The following is a 22,716-nucleotide window of genomic DNA, read 5'->3' as shown; positions in this document are numbered from 1 at the left end:
GAGGGGCCGCGGCGGGGAGGGGCCCACGTACAAAAAAAAAAAAAAAAAATCACCATCATCATCATCATCATAAGTAGTTATATATGAACATGGCTATATGCCAGGTATTATATTAAGGATTGTAATGTACAATTTTATTTATTTTTCACAACACTATGAGATATACTTATTATGCTCCATTAAACAAAGTGAACCACAGAAAAGTTCAAAAATTTGCTGAAGCTCTTAAACATTCCAAGCTACCTCTCACATAAACAAATGTTTTAGGAATAAAAATAAAAAGCAATGTTGGTTAGGAAATGATCAGTGCCAGCTGGTTCTGAATCAGAAGAGGTCACTCTCAGCTAGAGAAAAAGATATGGCTTTGAAAAATAGGTAGAAGTTGTATAGGTAGAGAGGTAGGGGCTAAAGTATGGAAGTAGCAAGGTAATTATTTTTATGGGTATTGAGGATTGCATAGTAAAAATTAAGGAAAGGTAGGTTGGGGGCTAGACTGTATTGATATTTGAATGCTAGGAGTTTTCTTCTGTAGGAAAAAGAAGAGGTTTACAATGAAGAGTTCTGAGCAGAAAAATCAGAGGATGAAAGTGGGATTTTATGAAGATTACTCTAGCAGTACTATGCAGCAAGGAGAAAAAAATGTTGATGGAGACAAAGAAGTCTGTAATAAGGCTGTTATAACATTCTGGATTTTGGTAATGGAGAGTAGTGGAAATATAAAAGGAAGATGTAGGGAGCATTTTGAAAGAAAACCAAATGGTCTGGGAAATCAACTTGATATTGGGATCAGGGGAAGCTCAAGCAAGCAACCAAGAAGAAGCAGGGATGACTCTGAGATCATGAGCTTGGGTGCCTAATATAATGATGTAGAGTCAGTTTGAGATATAAGGAGATGAGTTAACTAGTGGAAAAATCCAACTGCTGGATTCTGGAGGGATGTCAAGGTTAAAGATAGAAATCTGGGGCTTCCCTGGTGGCGCAGTGGTTGAGAATCTGCCTGCCAATGCAGGGGACACGGGTTCGAACCCTGGTCTGGGAAGATCCCACATGCCGTGGAGCAACTAGGCCCGTGAGCCACAACTACTGAGCCTGCGTGTCTGGAGCTTGTGCTCCGCAACAAGAGAGGCTGCGACAGTAAGAGGCCCACGCACCGCGATGAAGAGTAGCCCCCACTCGCCGCAACTAGAGAAAGACCCAACACAGCCAAAAATAAATAAATAAATAAAAGTTTTTAAAAAAGATAGAAATCTGACAGTTATCAGAAGTGAAAATAGAAACTGTGAGGGTAGGTGAGCTCCTAGAAAGTAAGACAGTATTACTGGGAAATGATTACATCTAATGAGTGTGACAAGAAAGTGAAGCAATCAAAGGAAACCCAAACTATTGGAGATGGAGTTAATCCAACACGTATTTCAAGAAAAGAGAATGGTTAAATATGCAGACTGATCATTGAGAAGTGATGATCTTAATGAAAAAAATGAAACTGGAGAGGTGGCCAAAATGGCAGAGTAGGAAGACCCTGAACTCACTGCTTTCCATGGACACACCAAAATTACAACCACTTACAGAACAACTATCTATGAAAATGACACGGAGACTAGAAGAAAATATTTTCCACACCAAAGACTTAAAAAAGGAACCACAGTGAGATGGTAGGGGGGACAGGGACATGGTATAGTCAGGACCCACACCCTCAGGTTGGTGACCGACATACAAGAGGAATATCACAGAAGTCATAGAAGTCCTCCCCAAGGAGTGAGGGGTCATAGTTCTATATCAGGCTCCTCAAACTAGGGATCCTGAACCAGGAAGACATGCCCCCAGAACATCTGGCTCTGAAAACCACTGGCGCTTAGGATCAGGAGAGCTGAAGGACTATAGGAAATAGAGACTCCAATTTTAAAGGGACTGCACAAAATCTCTCATGCTCCCAGTCCCAGTGCAGAGGCAGTAGTTTGAAAGAAGCCTGGGTCAGACCCACTTGCTGATCTTGGAAAGCCTATTGGATGGCAGGAGGCAACCGGTACTCCCTCTGGGGATGGAGACACTGTTGACAGCCATTTGGGGATCATTCTACCATGATAACACTGGTAATGGCAAGTGCCATTTTAGAATCCTCCCTCTAGCTTATTACCACTGGGGACTGACCCCACCCACCAGGGGGTTGGCACAAGCCATAAGCCCTCCTGGAGCTCACAGACAGCCTAGCCCACCAGTGGGCCAGCACCAGCCTCAATTCCCCCCAGGGCTGCACAGTCAACCACACAGGAAGCCTACTGTGCCCTCCAGTGGGCCCTCAGCCACCACATGAGGCACTGCCTCACAGACAACTGGGCCAGGGCCCAGCCCCACCTACCAGCATGCCCACATTAGTTCACCTTGCCACAAAAGAAGAATGCATGCAGCCTACATACAGGATACCTCTAGAGCATATAGCTCTGGTGACCAGAATCGAGTGCCCTGCTGGGCCCCATTGGACATCTCCTACATAAGGCCATTTCTTCAAGATTGGGAAATGTAACCAACTTACGTGCCTACCACACAGAAATAAACAGAGAATTGGGCAAAATGAAGAGACAGATGAATATGTTACCAATGAAAGAACAAGACATAACCTCAGTAAAAGAACTAAAAAAAGTGGAGATAAGCAATCTTTCCACTTCTTTGAATCATCTTCAGTTGCCTTTATCAGTTTTTTATAGTTCTCAGCGGATAAGTCTCTCACCTCCTTGGTCAGGTTTATTCCTATGTATTTTGTTTTGTTTTGTTTTTTGGATAAGATTTTAAAAGGATTGTTTTTTGTTTTGTTTTGACTTTCCCTTTCTGATATTTCATTGTTAGTGTAAAGAAATGCAACATATTTCTGTATGTCAATCTTGTATCCTGCTACCTTGCTGAATTTGTTTATCAGTTCTAGAAGTTTTTGTGTGAAATCTTTAGGGTTTTCTCCATATAGTATCATGTCATGTGCATATAATGACAATTATACCTCTTCCCTTACAATCTGGATACCTTTTATTTCTTTTTCTTGTCTGATTGCTGTGGCTAGGACTTCCAATACCATGTTGAATAGAAGGGGTAAGAGTGGGCATCCTTGTCTTGTTCCAGATTTAGTGGGAAAGCTTTTAGCTTTTCACCATTGAGTATTATATTAGCTGTGGGTTTGTTATAAATAGCTTTTATTATGTTGAGATATGTTCCCTGTATACCTACTTTGGTAAGAGTTTTTATCATGAATTGATGTTGAATTTTGTCAAATGCCTTTTCTGCATCTATTGAGATGATCATGTAGTTTTTGTCTTTTCTTTTGTTGATGTGGTGTATCACATTGATTGATTTGCATATGTTGAACCGTCCTTGTGAACTTGGGATAAATCCCACTTGGTCATAGTGTATGATCTTTTTTTACGTGTTGTTGGATTCGGTTTGCTAATATTTTGTTGAGAATTTTTCATTAAATACAAAGTTAAAAGAAAATATATAATAAATATATAAGCAGAAATCAATAAAATTAAAATTGAAAATTAATAAAGATTAATGAAACCAAAAGTTGGCTCTTTGAAAAGATCAATAAAATCAATAAACCGTTAGCCAGGCTAACTAAAAAAAAAGAAAAAGAGGACATATTACTAATATCAGAAATGAAAGAAGAGACATCACTACAGATCCCATGGACATTAAAAAGATAGTAAAGGGCTTCCCTGGTGGTGCAGTGGTTAAAAATCTGCCTGCCAATGCAGGGGACATGGGTTTGAGCCCTGGTCCAGGAAGATCCCACATGCCGCGGAACAACTAAGCCTGTGTGCCACAACTACTGATCCTGCACTCTAGAGCCCACGAGCCACAACTACTGAACCCTCATGCCACACTACTGAAGTGCACGCACCTAGGGCCCATGCTCTGCAACAAGAGAAGCCACTTCAATGAGAAGCCCGCACACTGCAACAAAGAGTAGCCCCCACTCGCCGCAACTAGAGAAAGCCCACGTGCAGCAACGAAGACCCAATGCAGCCAAATAAATAAATAAATAAAAATTTAAAAAAGATAGTAAAGGAATATTACGAACACTTATGTGCCCACAAATTTAATAACCTAGATAAAATGGACCAACTTCCTAAAAAACATAATCTTCAAAAACTTACACAAGGAGAAACAAACAATCTGAATGGGACTATATCTGTTAAATATACTGAATCAGTAATTAATAACCTTCCAATACAGAAAATACAAGGGTCAGATGGGTTCACTGATGAATTCTCCCAAACATTTAAAGAAGAGATTATACCATTTCTATACAATATCTTTAAGAGGACAGAAGCAGAAGGAATACTTCCTAAGTCATTCTATGAGGTCAACATTTTCCTAATACCAAAACCAGACAAAGACTTTACAAGACAAGAAAACTACAGACTATTATCTCTCATGAACATAGACTCAAAAATTGTCAACAAAATATTAGCAAATAAAATTCAACAATATATAAAAGAATTATACACCATGGCCAAATAGGATTTAACGTAGGTATGCAAGGCTGGTTGAACTTTCAAAAATTGACTAATGTAATCCAGAATATCAACAGGCTAAAGAAGAAAATCATATGATCATATCAATAGATGCAGAAAAAGCATTTGACAAAATCTAATGCCTCTTCAAGATAAAAACTCTCAGTAAGCTAGGAATTGAGGGAAACTTCCTGGTCTTGATTAAGAATATCTACAAAAAACTATAGCTATCATCATACTTAGTGGTAAGAAACTTGAAGTTTTCCCACAAGATCAGAAACAAGGGAAGGATGTCCCTTCTCACCACTGCTTTTCAACATCATACATTATACTGTAAGTCCTGGCTATGCAACAAGACAAGAAAAAGAAATAAAAGAAATACAAATTGGGAAGGAAGGAATACAAATTGAGAAGGAAGAAATACAACTGTCTTTGTTTGCAAAAGATATGACTGTCTATGTAGAAAGTCCAAAAGAAGTGACCAAAAATACTCCTGGAACTAATAAGCAATTATAGCAAAATTGCAGGATACAAGGTTAATATATAAAAGTTAATCTATATACCAGCAACAAATAAGTGCAATTTGAAATTTAAGCACAACACTATCTATATTGGCATCCAAAAAAAGAAAAACTTAGGTATAAATCTGACAAAATATATACAAGTTCTGTATAAGGAAAACTACAATCTATGATGAACTAAATCAAAAAAGAACTAAATAAATGGAGAGATAGTTCATGTTAATGGATAGGAAGATTCACTATCATCAGGATGTCAGTTCTTCCCAATTTGATCTATGGATTCAATGCAATCCCAATCAAAGTCCCAGAAAGTTATTCTGTGGATATCAAAAAACTGATTCTAAAGTTTATATGGAGAGGCAAAAGACACAGAACAGCTAACACAGTATTTAAGGAGAACAAAGTTGGAGAACTGACCCTACCTGACTTCAAGACTCACTATAAAGCTTCAATAATCAAGACAGCGTGGTACTGCCAAAAGAATAGACAAATAGATTGGTGGAACAGAATAGGGAGCCCAGAAATAGACCCACATTAATATAAACTAATCTTTGACAAAAAAACAAAGGTAATACAATTGAGCAAAGATAGACTTTTCAGCAAATAGCAGTGGAACAATTGGACATCTACATGCAAAAAAATGAATCTAGACAACACAGACATCATAACATCACAAAAATTAACTCAAAATAGATCACAGGGCTTCCCTGGTGGCGCAGTGGTTGAGAGTCCGCCTGCAGATGCAGGGGACACGGGTTCGTGCCCCGGTGCGGGAGGATCCCACATGCCGCGGAGCGGCTGGGCCCGTGAGCCATGGCCGCTGAGCCTGCGTGTCCGGAGCCTGTGCTCCACAACGGGAGAGGCCACAACAGTGAGAGGCCCGCGTACCGCAAAAAAAAAAAAAAAAAAAAAAAAGGATCACAGAACTAAGTGTAAAATGCAAAAACTATAAAACTCCTAGAAGATAACATAAGAGAAAACCTAGATGACATTGAGTATGGCTATTTAGATAGAACACCAAAGGTATGACCCATAAAAGAAGGAATTGACAAGCTGGACTTCACTGAAACTAAAAACTCAGGCTCTGCAAAGGACAATGTGAAGAGAATGAGAAGACAAGCCATAGAACTGGGAGAAAATGTTTGCAAAAGACACATCTGATAAAAGACTTATTCAAAATATACAAAGAACTCTTAAAACTAACGATAAGAATATAAAGGACTTGATTAAAAAGTGGCCAAAGACCTTAACATACATCTCACCAAAGAAGATATACAGAAGGCACATAAGCTTTTAAGATACTGCATGTCATATGTCACCAGGCATGGTGATAATGGGGAAGAAAGACTATGCATGTGTGGAGGCAAGAAGTATATGTGAAATCTCTATACTTTCCTTTTAATCTTGCTGTGAACCTAAAACTGCTCTAAAAAATAAAGTGTATTTAAAAATAAAAGATTAATATGAAAAATCATATTCTAATAAATTTTTAAACCTAGATGAAATTGATGAACTCTAAAAAGTATAAAATACCATGAATAACACAATAAGAAATATAGAATGCAAATTCTTAAAGATTAAGAAAATGAAATGATAGTCAATACCTCCTTTGCCAAAAACTCCTGGTCCCAGTTGTTTTATGGTTGAGTTCTGCCAAATGTTTAAGTCAAAATCAACTGTATCATATATAAGTTGATACAGAAGAGCAAAGGAAAGGTGCCTAATAATCTTGATTATTAAAATAGATGACAGGGGGCTTCCCTGGTGGCGCAGTGGTTGAGAGTCCACCTGCCAGTGCAGGGGACATGGGTTCGTGCCCCGGTCCGGGAAGATCCCACATGCCACGGAGCGGCTGGGCCCGTGAGCCATGGCTGCTGAGCCTGCGCGTCCGGAGCCTGTGCTCCGCAACGGGAGAGGCTACAACAGTGAGAGGCCTGCGCACCGAAAAAAAAAAAAAAAAAAATAGACGACAAAAGAAAATTACAGGCTATTTCATTTATGAACATAGATGCAAAGATCCAAAATAAAGCATTAGCTATTCAAATCCAAAGGTATATTAAAAACTAATACATTATGATCAAGTAGGATTTCCAATTATTGCAAGAATTGTTCAATATAAAAGAAATTTGTCAATGTTGTTCCCTGTATTAAATAGATAAAAGGAGAAAATTATTTTTTTCAACTGATGCAGAAAAAGAATTTGATAAAGATCAACACCTATTAATGAAAAAACTCTTTGGAAATTAAGAATAGAAGAGATCCTCCTTAATTCAGTAAAGGTTTTTCAGAAAAAGCTTACAGCATATTTTATATTTAATAGACAAACTTTAAACTCATTCCCCTTAAGACAGGAAAGAAGACAACGCTGAACAACACAACTAATATACAACATATTATTGTAGATAATAAAAAGACATGAGTAGTATGAGGATTGGGAGGAAAACGTAACACTGTCATTATTGACAGGTGATATGACAATCATATTCTGGAAAAAAATAACAGAATTAATAATCTACTTGAATCAATAAGAGTCAAACAAGATTGTCATATACAAGTTCAATCTAAAAAACAACAGTATACACTAAAATCTAAAATGTAGAAAATCAACAGCATACACTAAAAAATACAGCAATAACCAACTAGAAAACATAATTAAAATAAGATACTATTATGATAGCAATGGAATCTATAAAATATCTATGAATTACTTAAACAGGGCCTCACTGGAAAAAAAATGTTATAACTTTAATAAAGAACCCAGAAGATGACCAGAGTAAATGGAGAGATCCTCCACACACTTGGATGGAACGGTTTAATAATATGTAGATGTTAATTATCCCTAAATTTATCTATAAATTCAATACAGTCCAAATAAAATTTCCAACTGGATTTTTAATGTACTTGATAAACTCACTATAAAATTCATACAGATGAATAAACATTCATGAATAGGTAAGTCAGGTATAAATAAGGCAAACAAATGGGAGAACCTCATATGTCAGATACGAAGGCATACTATAACACCACAGCAATGAAAAGAGTGTGATATTGTTTTAAGATCAGACAAATGAGACAGAACAGAGAGCTCAGAGACATATATACCTTAAATCAAAGGATAAAAGATGATGGTTTAATAGATGGTTTTGAGAAAACTAGATCTATATGTGGAGAAAAATAAAATTTGATGCCTACCTTGCATCACAGTCAAAGATGGAATCCTGATAGATTAAAGATCTAAGTAGGGACTTCCCTGGTGGCGTAGTGGTTAAGAACCCGCCTGCCAATGCAGGGAACACAGGTTTGAGACCTGGTCTGGGAAGATCCCACATGCCGCGGAGCAACTAAGCCTGTGTGCCACAACTACTGAAGGCCACACACCTAGAGCCCGTGCTCCACAACAAGAGAAGCCACCACAATGAGAAGCCCGCATGCTGCAATGAAGAGTAGCCCCCGCTCACTGCTACTAGAGAAAGCCCACGTGCAGCAACGAGGACCCAAGGCGGCCAAAAATAAATAAATAAAATAACAAAAATAAATTTTAAAAATGATCTAAATGTAAACCTAATATTATAAAGTTAATTGAAGAAAATGTGACTTGAGGCAAGAACTATTTAAACAAAACTTCAAAGGCACAAAACTACAAAGCATTTGGAGAGTTGAACAACACAATCAACTAATTAAACCTACTTATAGAGCACTCCACTCAATGACAGCAAAATATATACTCTTTTCAAGTGTATATGGGATCAAGACAGATCAAACACTAGACCATAAAACAAGTCCAAATAAATTTAAAAGGATTCAAATCATGCAAAGCACATTTTCTAATCACAATGAAATTAAATTAGAAATAAAAAACAAAGACATCTGGAAAAATCCCCAAATATTTAGAAAATAAAAAACATACTGTTAGATAACCCAGGGTCCCAGCTATTCAACTTCTAAGTATTTACCCAAGATAATTAAAGTATATGTCTATACAAAGACTTGTACATAAATATCCATAGCAGCTTTATTTTAATAGTCCCAAACTAGAAACAACCTAAATATATATCAACAAGTGACTAAATAAACATATCGTGGTATCTCTGTACATCAGGATACTATTTAGAAATAAAAAATGATGAACTACTGATATGGGCAGCAACATGTTTGAAACTCAAAATAATTAGGCGTAATGGAAGAAGTCAGACAAAAAAGAGTATATACTGTGTGATTCTGCTTAATTCTAAAATTCTAGAATATGCAAACTCATCTATAGTGATAGAATATGCAAACTCATCTATAGTGATAGAAAGTTGATTGGTGATTATCTGGAAATAGGAGCAAGAGAAAGAGATTACAAATGGGCACAAGGGAAGTTTTGGGGATTTTGGATATGTTCATTATCTTGATTGTGGTGATGTTTCCATGGGTGTGTTCATATGTCAAAACATCAAATTGTACATTAAATATGTGCAGTTTATGAAATGTCCATTATACCTCAAACTGTTGAAAATATATGTTCACAAAATAACAACGTACAATAACTTATAAACAAAATAACATATGGAAGAAACACATAAACAAAAATACACACATTAAACACATTAGAATGACTGATTTCCTAAAGTGGAGGAAAGGAGAATGTCAATGAAGAACAGGAAAAAAATACAGTGTATAAATAAACAAATAAATTTAACAATCACAAGAATGGGACCTTACATACTGGGGAAGAGAGTGAGGGGACAAAGAATGCAATTTACTCAGCTAAAATGATACCCCTTTTAGGGATACACAGAGACAGTAAATTCTCTAAGTCTCAGAAAACTGAATAGCAACAAGTAGAAGCTTCCAACTTTCCGTCACATGAATGAGGAAACACTTAGAAGGACTCTTTCCTGGTATCCCTGGAACAACTCAAAACTCCACCTTCTCATTCATTTAACAGCTATTTACTGAGTACCTACTATGTGCCAGGTCCTACTCATAAGGCCAGTAATTTTTTCCAATAGCCACTCATCATCTCCCTGGTCCTACCTGCTGGGACTTCCACCTTGACTGCTGCTGTAGAAGAACCACTGGTTATTCCCCAAGCGCCTAAACAGGAGTCGTCTTTCCCTCCTTCTTCAACATACTCCACAGTACTGGTGCTCCTCTGCTTTGTAACTTGTGCCTGAAGCACTCGTGCCTGAAGCTGTTTGAAGGCTTCATGAAATGCCATTTCCATTCGAATATCATTGTTTTGAATTTCATAGTACAAGCCTGAAGAAAAAAAGATGTTGAAATAAATGTGACTAATTTCCCACCATAATATACTGAAGAATGACAACATTTCACTTAAATTTCCCACACTTTTACTAAGGTTTAAGAACTACACGATGAGCCATTTAAGAGTGGAAAGAGAAAGGGAAAATTTTCTAATGAAAGAAAACACATTCATATCACAGGAAAATATCAAACCAAGTAAAGTCCAGGCTACAACATTAGTTGGCTCCAAGCAAGTAGCATCTTCAAAGAAAATTTCTGCCTGTTCATAGTTCTCCATCAGGACAGCCAGGACACCACACAGCAACAAGCTGAGAAGAGACCACCAACATGATTAACAACATGGTCCCATGTCACAGTCATGGAACCAAGACAATTTCATATAGAAGCTTATCTGCTCCTACTCATTCCTTATCTCCCTTCCAACCATACCTGTGGATATGATTCTGGTTCAGGGAAAGGGCTTTCCGAAAACACTCTTGTGCTTTGATATTGTCTTCAGTTAGGAGGCAGAAGGCACCGTAGTCCAGCCAGTGCTCCAGGTTCTGGGGCTCACGAACCAACCTCTATCACATGAAACATCAGGAGGACCAAGGTTATTGTGACGCTATGTCATATTCTTCATGCACATAACATCACACAGTAAGCACTCCCTAAATACTATAAGCTCTATTAAAGTAGAAACTATGACTAAGAAGTCATAGAACAGTCCGAATGCCTAGAACAGTCACCTCTCTGGCTTATAGTATGTGGTCAATAAATATTTGATGAAATAATGTAAAAAATGAATCCTCAACTCATTGCTTCCTAGTGTCAGTGTTCTGGTCATCATACGCTCATCCAATTACTTGGGAACCAAAAGGTTCATTTTATATTTCATTTTAAAGATTTACATATAATCATTTCTGTCACAGTCTTGAGAATGCAAACATAAGCTTATCCACAAATACGTAATAATAAAAGTAACTCATAATGAGTTAAAACTATAAAACATTGCTGAAAGAAATTAAAGAAGACATAAACAAATGGAAATACATTCCATGTTCACAGATTGCAAGACTTAAGATTGTTAAGATATCATACAGTCCAAAGCAATTTACAGATTCAATGCAATATCTATCAAAATTCCAATGCTGTGTTTTGCAGAAATATAAAAGCCCATTCTAAAGTTCACATGGAATCTTAAGGGACCCTGAATATCCAAAGCAATCTTAAAAAAGAACAAAACTGGAAGACCCACACTTCCTGATTTCAAAACTTATAAAGCTATAGTAATCAGCCTGATACTGGTATAAAGACAGACATAGAGACCAAGGGAATAGAACAGAGAGCCCAGAAATAAATCGTAGCATATACGGTCAAATGACTTTTGACAAAGGTGACAAGACCATTCAATAGGGAAAGGACAGTCTTTTAAGCAAACTGTGCTAAGAAAACTGGATATCCACATGCAAAGATTGAAGTTGGACCCTTACCTAATACCATATACCAAAAATAACTCAAATGAATCAAAAACCTAAATGTAAGACCTAAAACTATAAAACTCTGAGAAGAAAACAGGGCAATAGCTTCACAACATTGGATTTGATTTTTCCTCCAGCTGGCTATGTTCCCATTAAGTATGCATTTTTCCCTCTCCCCACACCAAAACCTTTGCACCAGAGGAGGGGTGTCCTGAAGCAACTGGGGCCCATGTGCGTACAGAGGTCCAATGCACTGCCTGTGTAGGCATCAGCGGCTCTTCTCAGATGCAACCCAGGGTCGAGTCTTTTCCCTGGTTGTGGCCCCCCAGATCCAATGCTGCTGTGGCATGGTCTAAGTGGGGCTGGAACATTGGCTTGGCCTGGGCCCAGGTGCATGGTGAGGCAGCCATGGGAAACCTGGCAGCCAGTAGGGCAGACCTATCTCTGCCTTGCCTCAAGGGCAAGCCAGGATGCTTGCACCCCTCAGGAGTGGAGTCCAGGCTTCTCCAGCCTTTTTATCCGTCCCAGAAGTCCTCCAACCAGCCAAGGTGGCTTGTCTCCTCTGCATAGGAACCCAGGACTGGGATACCCAGTCTGTGGCTTGACCTACTCATTCCCCAGTGTGGGTATACACCAGTGCAATCTCCCCTTTCCTCTGAGTCCCCTCCGAGGGGCACAGATCCTAACCAGATCTCCCCTTCTACTTTTCTTCCCCTTCTACTCAATTGTGTGTGTATCTTTCTTAGAGCCTTGGTTGTACAGGAGTCCTTCTGCCAGTTTCCAGTTAGTTATCAGTGAGAATTGTTCTACATGTAGATGTATTTTTAATGTGTTTGTGGTGGGGAGGTGAGCTCCATGCCCTCTTACTTTGCCATCTTGATCTCTGCCTCTCGAGGTTCATTTTCTGCATACGGATAACCAACTGTTCTAACACAATTTTTTGAAAAGACTATCCTTTCTGCATTGAATTTGTAAACAACTTTGTCGAAAATATAATGGCCTTATTTGTGTGCACCTATATTTGGACTCTGTTTTATTGATCTATGTGTCTATCCTTTCACCAATAAGGCTGGATTTTAAACAATCAGAAACTACTATTTATTATACCCATATTGTACAAATAGCAGTAATGACAACCACCAGAAAGATGTTTAATTACCTCTTCATAGTACACTGTTGCCATTTCATAGTTCTCATTGACTTCTGCTTCAAATGCAAAGAGTCGAAGCTGTTCACTGCTGGTATAAATGGTTGAAGGAGTGCCTTGGACATCATCTGGCATGGCCTTGTCATCATCAAGATGTTAGGCAGACAAAATGAAGCAATTACAAGTAGAGAAGTTTTATAAGAATAAACCAAATGTGAGACTCTAGTCATGATGTCAAAAATGATATTGAGGTTTCGTACAGTCTTGCCAATACACTAAGAGAGTGAGAGTGAACCAAAGGATGAATATCAAAGGTGAAATAGAATCTCAGGTATCTGAGTACCAACAGTCTAAGCTCGTGGAAGTGAGTAAAAAATTATTCAGGGCACAACTGCTCTCTTCAACCCTTAGGGCAGCCAGAATCCCTAAGTCACTTCTAACCTCAAACAGCTTCTTTCACTTTCTCTAGTGTACAGACAAATATTATCATTTTTTAGGTGTCATGACATGAAAAGCGTTGGCAAGAACTAGCTAGAGTCTTTAAACATCAAGAAAACACGAGCCCAGGGTAAATCTTTGGCAGCTACGTCTACGTTTTCAGTGGGATATATAGACAGATAGATTCTACAAAGGAGACATTTTAGAAATAGCCAGAAAGGTAGAAGGAAAAATAATATATCCTATATACCCAGATAGGAAAGCAAGTCTGGTAATAACAAGTAATCTCTTGGGCCAGACGCTATGGCCAGGGAAGCCCCCACCCCACCCCACCAAATTCTTTAACTACAAATAAAAATAATACCACTGACTTGAACACGTAGAGTTACTAAGGAATGTGAAGAGTAAAGCTAAATTTGAGATGGGCCAAAGTAAGCTTTTGATCATTGATTAAGGCCTCTGTTCTTTGTTCTTTTTAATTTTGGCGACTTTGACCTCCAAATCCCTACAGCAACACACTGCCATGCCCAAACCAGAAATATTATACCTCTAATATCCACTCCCCAAACCCACATTACAAGCCTTCTCCCTTCTTGTCATTTAGTCCCCTTAAAACTCGTCTCTGACTTCCAATATGCCGATCATTTCCCAAATGGATAAGCCTGGACCTCATGATTTCTACTCATACTACTCTCTCACCAGCACACTCAAGTTCTGGGCATCCTTGTCCTTTTCCTGCACTTGCCCGGAAAACTCCCAAATTAAAACAATCCTACAATTGGATATCTTCATTCTTAGGCAGGAGCTGCTAACTGATCCTGAAGAAAACCGCATGCAGTTTTAGCTGAAGGCCTTTAATACTCTCAGCAATCTATGTATTTGTCCTTGTTCAGCAACATTTTTCATAATGCTGTGCAGTATCTAAATTTTCTTCAAGCTTTTCATTCAACTCTTACCCCTTCACTTTCAGTAAAGGCGTTACTTCACAGAAGAAATAGAAATCATTAGGCAAAAAACCCTTCAACTTTTGAATCCTACACCTGAATTGTTTCTTTTCAACTTCTCCCAGTCTGCTGACTCTTCCTAAACCTGTGGATGTTCTAAAGACTTTTCCATCTTAAAAAGAAAATCTCGGGCTTCCCTGGTGGCTCATTGGTTGAGAGTCTGCCTGCCGATGCAGGGGACACGGGTTCGTGCCCCGGTCTGGGAAGATCTTACATGCCGCGGAGCGGCTGGTCCCGTGAGCCATGGCCGCTGAGCCTGCGCCTCCGGAGCCTGTGCTCCGCAACGGGAGAGGCCGCAACAGTGAGAGGCGCGCGTACAGAAAAAAAAAAAAAAAAAAAAATCTCTAATTTCTAGCTACTGCTTTCCTACTTCTTCCCTTCATCTTCCAACTTCCTGAATTAATATTCCACCTGCTTCCTAATCACTCATTTACTCTTCAATTCATTATCATTTGAATCCACATCATTAGCCCAATGAAACTGCTCTGTAAAGGTAACAACAACCTCCTTATTGCCAAATCCAATAAAAACCTTTCAGATTTTTTTCTTTTTTCCCCAGGTTTATCAAGATATAACTGACATATATCACGGTATAAGCATATATTGACTTAACATATATTGTGAAATTACTACTGCAGAAAGTTTAGTTAGCATTCATCATCTCATATAGATACAATAAAGAGAGAGCAAAAAAAGAAAAAAAATTTGTCCTTGTAATGAGAACTCAGGATTTACTCTCAATAGTTTTCATATATACCACACAGCAGTGTTAACTATAGTCCTCATACTGTACATTACAACCCTAGTACTTATTTATCTTGTAATTGGAAATTTGTACCTTTTGACCTCCTTTCTCCAATCTCCCCTCCCCCACCCCAGATCTTGTTTTTCTTGAACTCCTCAGAGTATTTGACAACGGTGACCATTTATTCTTCTTAAAATTTTCTTCTCTTGGGTTCTGAAATACCACTGTCTTCTGGGTCTTTTGCCTTTTCAACAATTTATTTGCCTCCTTTATTAATTTTTACTCATCCATCCCTTAAATGTTGGTGTTTCCTAGGGTTTTGCCACCAGCTTGCTTCTCTCTCTCTACTCGTGCTTTTCTTGGCAGCTTTATCTATGACCACAGTTTGACTAGCATCTATATACTCAAGGCTCCCAAATCTAATCTCTAGCCCAGATCTCTCTCTTGAGCAAAACCCCACAAGAGTCAATGTTTAAAACTGAATTCAACATCACTTACCTTCCACCAAATTTGCTTGTGTTGTATTTCTTGTCCTAGTCAATGGTATTGCCAACTACCCAGTCACTGAGACGTAAACTTAAGAATCTTTGCTCTCTTTTCCTCCTTAGTATGTAATAACCAGTTAACATCATCAGTTCACCACCTCTAACCCACCCTACATACTGCTATCAGAGTGCTTTTTGTAAAATGTAAATCTAATCATATTATTTCCCAGTATAAAATAATTAAATTTATTGCATCTAACTGCTAATAAGGGAAAAAGCCAAAACTTCTTTGTGTGGCATATAAGGCCTCCATCCACGCTCCTAGCTCCCCTACCAGGAACTGATCCCTGGCTTCATCGCCCGTTTCTCTGTCACTCAACCACTTCAACCTCTGCTCCTGAACTATATGCAGTTTCTGTATATGCCATATTCTTCCAAGCTTCTAAGCCTTTATGATGTTCTCTATGACTCAAATGCTCTGAAACATCTACCTGGTGAGCTTCTTTTTAGCCTTCAAGGCCCAGGTCAAGTCACAGCTCCTCTGCAAATCCTTCCCTGAAAGATCTCAGGGTGAAGTTGATACTTTCTTTAGGCATCCCCTAACCTGCTCTACCACGGACACACCTTTGTCACAGCACTTGCCTCACTCTACTGCAGTTATTTGTATTTTGTGCCTCTCTCCTCTACTAGACAGGGGCTCCTTGGGGACATAAGGCAACAGTAATTACCATCTCATGCTCAGTTCTCAATTGCTTTCCAAATGAAATCGTCCAAATCATCTGTGCAGGATTGTTCTCTTAACCCTAGGATACTGGACACTCCTACCTCTTTCAGGAAGGCTGAACAGGTAAAAGAAAAAGTGACAGTGGCTGAGAAGAAAAAAACAGTGAAGGAAAGAACAAATAGAATAGAGACTTTGAGCAACTTCCCTGGTGGCACAGTGCAGTTAAGAATCCGCCTGCCAATGCAGGGGACACAGATTCGATCCCTGGTCCAGGAAGATCCTACATGTCGCAGATCAACTAAGCCTGTGCACCACAACTACTGAGCCTGTGCTCTAGAGCCGGCGAGCCACAACTACTGAGCCCATGAGCCCTAGAGCCTGCACGTCACGACTACTGAGCCCACGCACCGCAACTACTGAAGCGTGTGTACTCTAAGGCCCGCATGACACAACTACTGAGCCTGTGTGCTGCAACTACTGAAGCCCACATGCCTAGAGCCCGTGCTCCACAGCAAGAGAAGCCACTGCAATGAGAAGCCCACGCACTGCAATGAAGAGTAGCCCCCACTCACTGCAACTAGAGAAAGCCCTTGTGCATCAACGAAGCCCCAGCGAGGCAAAAAAAAAAAAAAAAATCCACCCTTTCCTTTAACAACAAAAGAAAAAGAATAGAGGCTTTGAGGATGCATAGCTGGTTAGAGACTACCAGGGGGACAAAAACACTTTGATTTTGTCTTTGTTTTCAAACAAACCACAACTGCATACATAAAAAATGAGCAAATGAAGGCAAGATGTAAGATGTACAAATATAAACAGACAAGTGGGAGGAGACCAGTCAGATAGAAAAGGAATATATGAAATGTCATTGTCATTCAAGTCTAATGTCTGAAAACTCATAGTTTTTCTTTGTTTTGATTGTCAGTCTTGAAGAAAAAGTTGAGAACTGCACACATTCACAGAATAAATAGAATGATAATTTTTTTCCACAATTTACATAGCTGATTTTATTTATTTTTTATCCATCAAATTTAGGACAGTTATGAAATTAATTTTTCTATGAAGTTGAAAGAGGATACCCCTTATTTTCCCTAAAATTAGTCTTATAACTTAGGCAGTTTCTTATTCATCTTTGTGTTTTCAATGCCTAGCACAGAGCAGACACCCCCAAAAATGTTTGTGGAATTAAGGAAGAAAAGAAGCAAGAAAGGAAGGAATCATTCAGAGGAGACCCTGATGACCTACAGAGAAAAGGAAGGGTTCTTAGCTATGAAGCACCTACTTGATTTAAGGCCACATGCATCTGATCCACCAAGAAAACGTAGAGCTCACTAATAAATTTCTGCAGCTCCTCTTGGCTTTCAAATGCTGTTGTCTTCAAGTACTTCTCTCTCACAATCTTTACCACAGCATGCTGCAAGAGACACATATCACCATCTGATAACACAGTCTAGCACCATGATAACAGCACAGGCCTCCCTTGAGTTTCTGATCTAAGGCTCATCAGAACTCCAGGAGGTGACTGATTCTCCTTGGTGACTGCTAGACTATTGGTTCTCTGATTTTCCCCCAACCAACATACTCCACATGGCTTTTCTTAACATCACCATCATCACCAATATGGTCAATACAGGATTCATACTTTGTGAAGAGAGTCATAAAGCAAAAAAACCCTTAGCATTATGTTTATGCATTACATTTCTCATGGTGGCCACATGATTCAAGGGAGAAAAGGAGAAAGGCCTGATTTGAGAGTTTGGAGAATGGAATCCTGGTTCTAATCCTGCCACTGTGCAACCTCATAAATTATTTTACACTTGGCACTTCAGTTTCCTCATTTGTTAAATGGATACGTACTCCTGGTATTCCTATCTTACTTCAGAAGATGACTGAGAAGCCAAAGAGAAATAACAGGTGGTAAAATTTAAAATGCTGTACAAATAACATATTGCTATAGCCAGGACAGCGTCTTCTTTTTTCTCCCCTAAGTTAACATTATTGCCAGGCTTTGTACTAAGCACTTTCCATGCATTATCTTATTTAATTCTAATAATGACCCCATGTGATCATATTAATATCATCCCTCATTGTTAGGCAAAAAATTGAGGCTCAGAGTGGTAAGGTCATTTGAGACACAACTGAGATGTGACTATGCCACCTGAGAATAGCTTCTTGCCTCCATGGATATCAGCTGTTTTTCCCTTTGTTACTTCCATGTGCTTTCTTCGTTATCTGTTTGATATAGTATAGGGCACATAGTAAATGTACATAGAGAGGCAGTGCAGTGTAGCAGATGAGAATGTGAGTCTGCAGCCAGACTGCCTGAATTTACACCCCGTCTTTGACCTTTACTAGCTCTGTGATCTTGGGAAAATTGTTTAACCAACTAATGTTGCAATTCTCCATCTGTAAAATGGGGGTACCTATCTCATAGGGTTGTTGTGAGGATTAAATTAGTAAAGTATGAAGCATTTAAAAATTTATCTGGTATACAACAAATAATAAATGTTAGCCATTATTATTTGGGAAATTATTATTAAGTAAATATTTCTCAAATCTTAGTGATTCTATGGACTAGGAAAATGTTTGTAATGGGAGACAGAGATAATTAGTCATGGAATCAATACCAGGTACAGAGTTTCTGCCTGCTAGTGCAACACGAAATCTGGCCCCAAATCTGGCCTAACTTCAAGTGAAGAATTAGTTTCTTAAAAGCTTACACTCCGGACAGATACTGAACCATTCAAAGCCTCTAAAGGAGTGGAAGGATGTCTCCAGACATTCTATCATAGAGAACATAGCTCTTTGCACCAACAGCAAGAAAGGTAGAGCACAGCTGAACATAACCAGAGAAAAAATAACTAGGTATGTAGAGAAGATGCTTCATAAAAATCCATGGAATCATTAAATAAATTAATATTTACCTTGAGTTGTTCTTTAAAAGCAAAGTATTTTCCAGAGCAATTAAGTTCATAGTTGAGCTGGCACTTCTGCTCCTCCAGGGTTTCACTATCCAGATCACTCCCCACTCTGACTGCCTGTTTTCCAAACATCCTGTGATACTCATTCAGAATGGCTCTAGAAATGTTCTTGATCTGCATGTGGTAGTCACTCACCGCCTAGAAAAATACAAAATGTCTGGTAAAGAGGCCTCAAAGAGGTCAAGACATGGAATGGAAGTCTGAAACTGGATTGGGTTTTACATTCAATAATACTTTAGGTATAAATTGCCCTTTTCTTCCCAGCTCAGAAACCATCAGCCAAAGATTAAACACTGTATACTCTTCACTGAATGCCACTGGTCACAAATAGAAGCAGGAAGGAAAATATGTGAAGCTACAATTTCTCACCCCTTCTGGAAAACATACTGAAGAGCCCATGCGTTATTTTCACATGGGTGTACTCAACATCTTAGAGTTTCACCTTGGCTTTTGTACTTGCCTTCTGAGCTCCTCCTGTCCGACGGGTAAGAGGCGGCCTTGGAGGTATCATTTCCTTGACCCTGTATCAGAAAAAAACAAAACAAAACTTTATTATATTCAGCTTTATGTTCTTTTATTTCCCACCTCTTAAGGTCTGGGTGAGGGAGATCTAAGGTCAGTTGCCCATCACACTTTTTCTTTCATGTGGGCTCTTCCCGGAACAGGGCACGAACCCGCATCGCCTGCATCGCCAGGCGGACTCTCAACCACTGCGCCACCAGGGAAGCCCACTGAGCTATTCTTTCATGTAAGAACCTCGACGTGAACCTCAGAACAGTGTATGGCTGTGGACTAGACAAGAAGAAAGCCACTAAGCAGCTAGCTGGAAAGTAGCTAAGTTGCACTTCTGGCTAATTTGAGCCCTGGCTTTACCCTTACACATTTTTTTAAACTGTTGTACACAAGCTGCTTGACTCAGGGGTTAGAAAGAGATGGGTGTTAACGACTTTATGTGTACTCAGTAGAGTCTCTGAAAGCACAAAGTTTTGGAAATATAAATGGTACAGGCAAGCGAAAGCTTTTCTTTCCTTTCCAATAGGATAAAAAGTGTACTCTTGGTCATAATTTATAAGACTGCATTAAACTACAGTAATGATATCAAACTTTATGGTGAATAAGAAAATATATTTTATCACAGTCAAACTACTCATGCCAAAACCTCTACCTTCCATTTTCATGAGCTCTTACAAGAACCTAAAGGAAATTAAGTTATAGCTCTTCCTACTTACAGTTTCACATTCCTACTGAGGTATACTACACTGCCTTGAAGTTTACAAAAAAATTCACAAATTCAATTTTTCTTTAATAGGTCCTGTGTATGGGGGAATCCCCTGGCGGTCCAGTGCTTAAGACTTGGAGCTTTCGCTGCAGTGACATGGGTTCAACCCCTGGTTGGGGAACTAAGACACCGCAAGCTGCATGGAACGGCCAGAAAAAAAAAAAGTGAGAATAGGTCCTATGTAATTTTATACCTTGCTCATAATTCCTAATTTTAATTTTATTTATTTTAATAGATAATATATCCACATGATTCAAAACTTAATAGGTCCTATGTAATTTTATACCTTGCTCATAATTTTTAATTTTATTTATTTTAATAGATAATATATCCACATGATTCAAAACTTAAGACGTATGAAACAAATATATAGTAAATTGTCTCCTTCCAACCTTGTTGTCCAGCCACCCAGTTTCCTCTCCAGAGACAACGTTATTCACTTATTCAAAATATATACTGAGTGCCTATTACCCATCAGGCACTTTTCTAGGTGCTGGGGATAGAGCATTAAACAAAGCAGACAAAAATTCTTGCCCTCATGGTGCTTACATTTTAGTCGGGAAAAAAAGACAATAAATAACATAAATTGGTTAGTGATATGTGCCATAGAGAAAAATAGTGCAAGAAGGCAGATAGACTATGTTGGGGGCTGGGGATGGTGGAGTTGGGGAGCATATTTCACCAGGGAAAGACTCAGTGAGATGACAGTACTTGAGTATGACCTGATGGAAGTGAGGAAACAAGTCATGTAGGTACGTGGGGTAAGTAAATTATAGGCAAAGCAAGCAACAAGTGTAAAAGCCTTGGTGCAAGAGTGTGTCTGGCATGTGTGAGGAATAGTGAGAGGTCAGTTTGGCTGGACCGAAAAAAATGAGGACAAAATATATGCAGAATATGTAGGTCCTTGTAGGCCACTGTAAAGCCTTTGACTTTTACTCAGAGTGTGATGGGGAGTTGCTGGTAGTTTCTGAACAGAGGAGTCACATGAATTGACTTCCATTTTAATACAATCATTATAGAACCCTATAATAAGAATAAGTTGCCCAAATGTCCATCAACTGAAGACTAGAAAAACAAAATGTGGTATATTCATAGAATAAAATACCACTCAACAATAAGGAAATGAAGTACTGATACATGCTACAGTTTGGATGAATCTTGACAGCACTATGTTAGATAAAAGAAGTCAGTCAACAAAGACCACATATGGTATGATTCCATTTATATGAAATGTCTCAGAGTTGGCAAATCCATACAGACAAAAAAGTAGCTAAGTGATTGCTTAGGACTGGGGTGCAGGGTGTTGGTGGGGAAATGGCATGAGAGTTGGAGGAAATGTAGAGGGATTGAGAATGTATATGGAGACATTACTCCCCATTTTACAGAGATAAAAAGGATATAAAGGAATACTATGAATAATTACACATCAACAAACTGGATAATCTTGATGAAGTGGATAACTTCCTAGAAACACAATCAAAGCACTGTGATACAATATAAAAATAGTTCTAAAAAATTACATATATTTACATGTGACAAGGGTGCGTGTGTGTGTGTGTGTGTGTGTGTGTGTATAATATAGGGACTTTACAATAACTCCAGAAGGATAAGTACCAAGGTGTTAAAAGTGGTTATCACTGGGTGAGTAGAAAGAAATCTGGGTATTTTTAGATACTTTCTTGTTGATTTTTTTTTCCTTGCCTATCTTGAAATTCTCAATTTTTTTGTAATTGGCAACATACTGCTTTTATAACAAGAAAACAAAAGAAACTTATCTGAAAAAATTAAAACAGAAAACTGTCTGCTATTAGCCCATGAAAAACTACATTTATGTGGACAAAATGACTTACTTTTATTTATACCTAAACTGTCTTGCAAAGCAAGTATGAGAACCATTGCTACACACCTTCTGGCTAGTTCCTCTGGCATTCGCTTCGGAACCAAGGCTTTGTCCAGCTCAATCTCCAACACAATGTATGTCCCTGCTTCTACATATTGCTGTAAAGACATTTTTCTCTAATTTATTCTTTCCAGAAAAACAGATATTTATGAAAAAATTTTAGTAACATAATGCTCACAATATAATAAGTGAGAAAATTGTGTATATAACTATATATAGTGTGATTCTGACTTAAAACATTTTTTACATAGAAAAATAACTGGAAAGAGAAATAGTAACACTG

The 22,716-nt window shown here is 38.5% G+C and overlaps 1 protein-coding gene across 1 annotated transcript in view; it reads right to left on the bottom strand.

The window, feature by feature from the left end:
* The window catches only part of CFAP70 (cilia and flagella associated protein 70), an 86,686-nt gene that overhangs the window by 19,333 nt on the left and 44,637 nt on the right, over positions 1-22,716 (bottom strand). Inside the window, exons 13-20 of the mRNA XM_024740916.1 lie at positions 22,440-22,531; positions 19,715-19,775; positions 19,198-19,392; positions 17,556-17,687; positions 12,893-13,018; positions 10,703-10,836; positions 10,466-10,581; positions 10,043-10,267 (exon numbers count right to left, since the gene is read on the bottom strand). Coding sequence (XP_024596684.1) covers positions 10,043-10,267; positions 10,466-10,581; positions 10,703-10,836; positions 12,893-13,018; positions 17,556-17,687; positions 19,198-19,392; positions 19,715-19,775; positions 22,440-22,531 — 1,081 coding nt within the window. The remainder of the gene's footprint in view (positions 1-10,042; positions 10,268-10,465; positions 10,582-10,702; positions 10,837-12,892; positions 13,019-17,555; positions 17,688-19,197; positions 19,393-19,714; positions 19,776-22,439; positions 22,532-22,716) is intronic.

The sequence above is a fragment of the Neophocaena asiaeorientalis genome, unplaced genomic scaffold (genome assembly GCF_003031525.2).
Source record: "Neophocaena asiaeorientalis asiaeorientalis breed wild unplaced genomic scaffold, Neophocaena_asiaeorientalis_V1.1 scaffold484, whole genome shotgun sequence".
NCBI lineage: Eukaryota > Metazoa > Chordata > Mammalia > Artiodactyla > Phocoenidae > Neophocaena > Neophocaena asiaeorientalis.
Note: the sequence above shows the minus strand (reverse complement) of the source record. Positions and strands in the feature narration are given on the sequence as shown.